The sequence below is a fragment of the Nomascus leucogenys genome, chromosome X (assembly GCF_006542625.1).
Source record: "Nomascus leucogenys isolate Asia chromosome X, Asia_NLE_v1, whole genome shotgun sequence".
NCBI classification, from domain to species: Eukaryota; Metazoa; Chordata; class Mammalia; order Primates; family Hylobatidae; genus Nomascus; species Nomascus leucogenys.
The window spans coordinates 24736645-24740429 of record NC_044406.1 but is presented as its reverse complement, the minus strand read 5'-3'; the positions used below and the strand labels follow the sequence as shown (position 1 = coordinate 24740429).

Here is a 3785-nt window from a genome sequence, read left to right as displayed (position 1 = left end):
TACTCATTTATTCAGCATTATGATTACTCTAGTTGTATAATCCAAAGAAGTGCTTTGGGTACAGTGTCCTTTTAATGCTCTGATAAGCATTTTGGGCAGTGAGAGGAAAAATGGATTAAAAGACACAAAGTCTGGCTCAGGCTGAGGGGATTGGAAAAATATGGGCTCTAGATGAATCCAGACCAGAGATCTAATCCCAGCCCTGTCAATTACAAGCTTGTGACCTTTTAGAAATTTGTAATTTATTCATTTTGAAGTGAGTCTGCTAAACCCTATCTTGTAGGAATTTTGGGGTATAAGTACTGTCCATAAAACATATGGCATACTAAGCAGGAAATACTGAGTCTTTCGTAAATGACAGTTACCATAATATGTGTTTTTACACAAATTATTAATTTTTAATTTTCCTAACGATATATTAAGAAACAAAATTACCACATCTTGAAAATATTTGAGACAGTTTAAGCCTATGGAAGTTCTTTGAATTTAGCAACCTTGTTTCAAAAAGGTTTTTAGTGAACTCATTCTGGCTTATATTGATCACTGCATTTCATGTGATTATTTTAAACCCAGAAAATACCACCCTCCAATCAGAGGGGTTTTTTGATGCAGTAGATAACATGGAATATGAAGTGCACTAGAACAAAACAAACTAATGGCAGTCTTAATAACCTAAATAAATCCAGGTATCCTTTATTTATACTAAAAGAAATAGGAAAAGGAATTAGGCAAACCAAGGGTTAAACAACTTTTACATTTCTGTTTTTCCTTTTCTTTCTCTTCATATTATGATGTCAACTATTTTACTGTGGAGTTCTTTAAGATTCATATGAAAATCCATTCTCTGTTTCCATGTTATCTAGTTCTGAATTACAAAGAAAATATGTTGTATGACTTTGTTTTATTAATTCCCAAACCGTAACTTTCAGATTGGTTAAACAGCCATGAATGTGAGAGCTATGTTATTGATAATTGTATAATCTGAAGCAAAATAAACCTTCACTTAAGAGGAAAAATGTTGATAATTGACAAAGAGATAAAACAGAAATCTACAAGTTACTCATGTGTAACAAGACAAAAGAAAGATACATATCTTGTTCCCTCCAGCCTCTACTACACTGCACTACTTAGAAGGCTCACTACTCTCTTCTAACATAAAGCGAAAATTCTACTTCAGACCTCCCTAGAAATGGGAGGATCTGTAGGATGTGGCCCCATAAGGTGCCCTGGCCAAGGGAACAGTGCCAGCCCTGCCTTAAGCTCTCAGTCTCAGTGCTCTCTCTACCTCATCTATCAAAGCATCTTCATACATATGTGGGTATAAACCGGGACTGGTGTTATTGCTCTCGGCCAAAACACGCAGGACTCTCATCTTGGTGGTTTCAGCATTGGCTCGTGGACCCCACAGGAACTCATAGCGTGGAGGATCACTGTTGTGCACCTGCCGGTAAAGCACGTACTTATCTTGCACCAAATCTTCAGTAATGATCTTCCGAGCATCCCCATAGATTGAGTGCAGGATCCCATCATATATCCCCAACACACCCAGGAACTCCCAGACCTCCTCTTCAGTGGCACGGTTGCCGTTCATGAAGATCACACACAGGAGCGACATCAGGAGACCCGACTTCGGCAGCGCATTATCACCACTCAGAATTCCTTCACTGGAGAGGCCCAGCTTGCTGACAAGGGTGTAGGACTCGCCGCTGGAATCCGTTTCTTTCAATTCCACGCCAAAGGCCACCGCCAAATGTTCGGAGGTTCTGTTGAGGATCTCAGGGAAGCACGGCTTGTACTGTCTGCCGACACGCTTCAGCATGTCTGCCTTCAAAATGGGTTCTTTCTTCTCAAACTTCTCCTGCAGGAATTGCACCAACGTGCACGCCTTCTTCTTTACAGGATCTTGCCTTAAGTGCTTAAAAATGATGGCTTTCTGTGAGGCGCTTACACTTTGGTCATCTTCACCCTTGGCAGCCATATCATATTTTGAGCCTGAAACACCTGCATCAGGAGAGCCAGTGGGTGAAGCTCCCTGAGACTCCTGAGGAACGGAGGCATCACGGGAGGTGCTTGGACTTTTCTCATCTTGGCGGTTGGCAGCCACATCAGATTTTGAATATGAAACAACTGCATCAGGAGACCCAGTGGGTGGCGCTCCCTGAGACTCCTGAGGAACGGAGGCATCAGAAGACCTACGACAATCACCCAGACAAAGGTGAGAAGAGGATGAGGAAGAGTGGGACTCTTCCTGCTTCTCTGCAGTGGCCTGGGGACCCGTGAGACCCCGCGGCTGACCATGGGTCTCTTGGCATTTCTCACGGGCACGGAGCTTACTCTTGTGACCCCGAGGCATGATGGCTGTGGCCTGTGACAGCAGGTAGGAGTGTGGGTAGGAAGACCAGGAAGGCTGGCACCTGGATGGGAGAGAGTCGTCACTCACGTCAATATCTTCAGCAGAGAGCGAGCATCTTGGCTTTAACTAGGGCCCCTTCTGCAGGTTTCTACGGAACAACTGCTCTAGGAACCCACAGGACTCCTTTTCTCCTGGTCAGTTTGTCTCATTCAAACTCAGGAGGAAGTTAGAGTATTAGACTATAGCATGACAGTCCATTTTGGGGCTTACTGAGGTGACAGCAGGGGCTGGCAGTGAGGGCCCCTCTGTTCAGGGGTTGGATCCTCTCTGTTTACATTCAGGATCATCATTAAAATTGTTGACAAGACCCAGAGGCCCATTTCCTTCTGCCGCTCTGAAACTGACACTAGGAATTTTAACCAGGAGGAAATAAGGAAGCACTTCTGCCCAACACTTCATTCCGGGGACACCCAGACCGCCTAGGGCTGACAACAGAGGAGGCATTTGAGTGGTCTTCCGGTTATAGTGAGAATAGTCCTCACGGTAAATTAGACTCCTCACCCTGACTCTTCCCACAACCTGGAAATCACCCTCACTGACCTGCTGCCATCTCCTTACAACCAGGGGCCTACCTCTCTGACTCTCACAGGGACAAAGTGAGAACGCACCTCAGTCTCTAGAGACCTGCCCGGACCCCCCCAGGCTAACGTCAAGGGCAGAGTTCGGTGTAACCCGTTACGGGACATGGAGTCCCCTCCCTTAATCCGAAGGAGGGTCCTCTTAACTATGAAGGGCCTGAGATTTCCCCTCTACTGACCTGGGTCCACCAGCCTTGGACCGAGGCCTTCATGTTCTTCAACACGACGGAAAAAATGAATGGACTTTGGGCCTAACAGCCATGCTTGGGGACTCCTCAGGGACCAAGTCGGGGCAGGTTGGGGCAGGGCTCTGTGGAGCCGCCTTTCTTCGGGGGAAGGGGGTTGAAGTTGTTGGGGAATGCCCCCCAGTTCTAGGTCAGGATACCCACCAAGACAGCTGAGAAGATCTGGGACGCCTCCTTCCGCTGACGTGACACGGCACTTTTCAGACTGAGGCGACTGCTCGGACCCGTTTTTTAGGTGGAAGTCAAGAGGAACCACTTCCGGCCACGCCCACCTGGCGCTCCCTGCGTAACAGCAGCTGCAGGGTTCTGTTACTCCCCCTTGTGTTGCGTGGGTGCAGCGGATTCCAGGGAACTCAACATAAAGTTGCTTTCAGGGGCTCTTCGCGGACCCTTGGACTTCTCTATCTGTTGAGCTGAATCAGTCAACCGGAGATAGTGGCTCTCATTCCCCGAGAGTCCAGAGTTGGAAGTAAGGTGCAGCCTGAGCCCGGGAGCCATGCCGGGACCTTCCAAGACTGACGGTAGGGGTGGGGCTCTGTGGGACCCCCT

The 3785-nt window shown here is 47.3% G+C and overlaps 1 protein-coding gene across 1 annotated transcript; it reads right to left on the bottom strand.

Annotated features, from left to right (window-relative positions):
• Positions 1-374: 374 nt before the first annotated feature.
• Positions 375-3469, bottom strand: LOC100583825 (melanoma-associated antigen B6-like). Its single transcript, XM_004092769.3, has 2 exons — positions 3381-3469; positions 375-2414 (listed from the first exon to the last, which is right to left on the bottom strand). Exon 2 carries the CDS (start codon positions 2351-2353, stop codon positions 1256-1258), a length of 1098 nt encoding a protein of 365 aa, XP_004092817.2. The 5' UTR covers positions 2354-2414; positions 3381-3469; the 3' UTR covers positions 375-1255.
• Between the last annotated feature and the right edge of the window lie 316 nt (positions 3470-3785).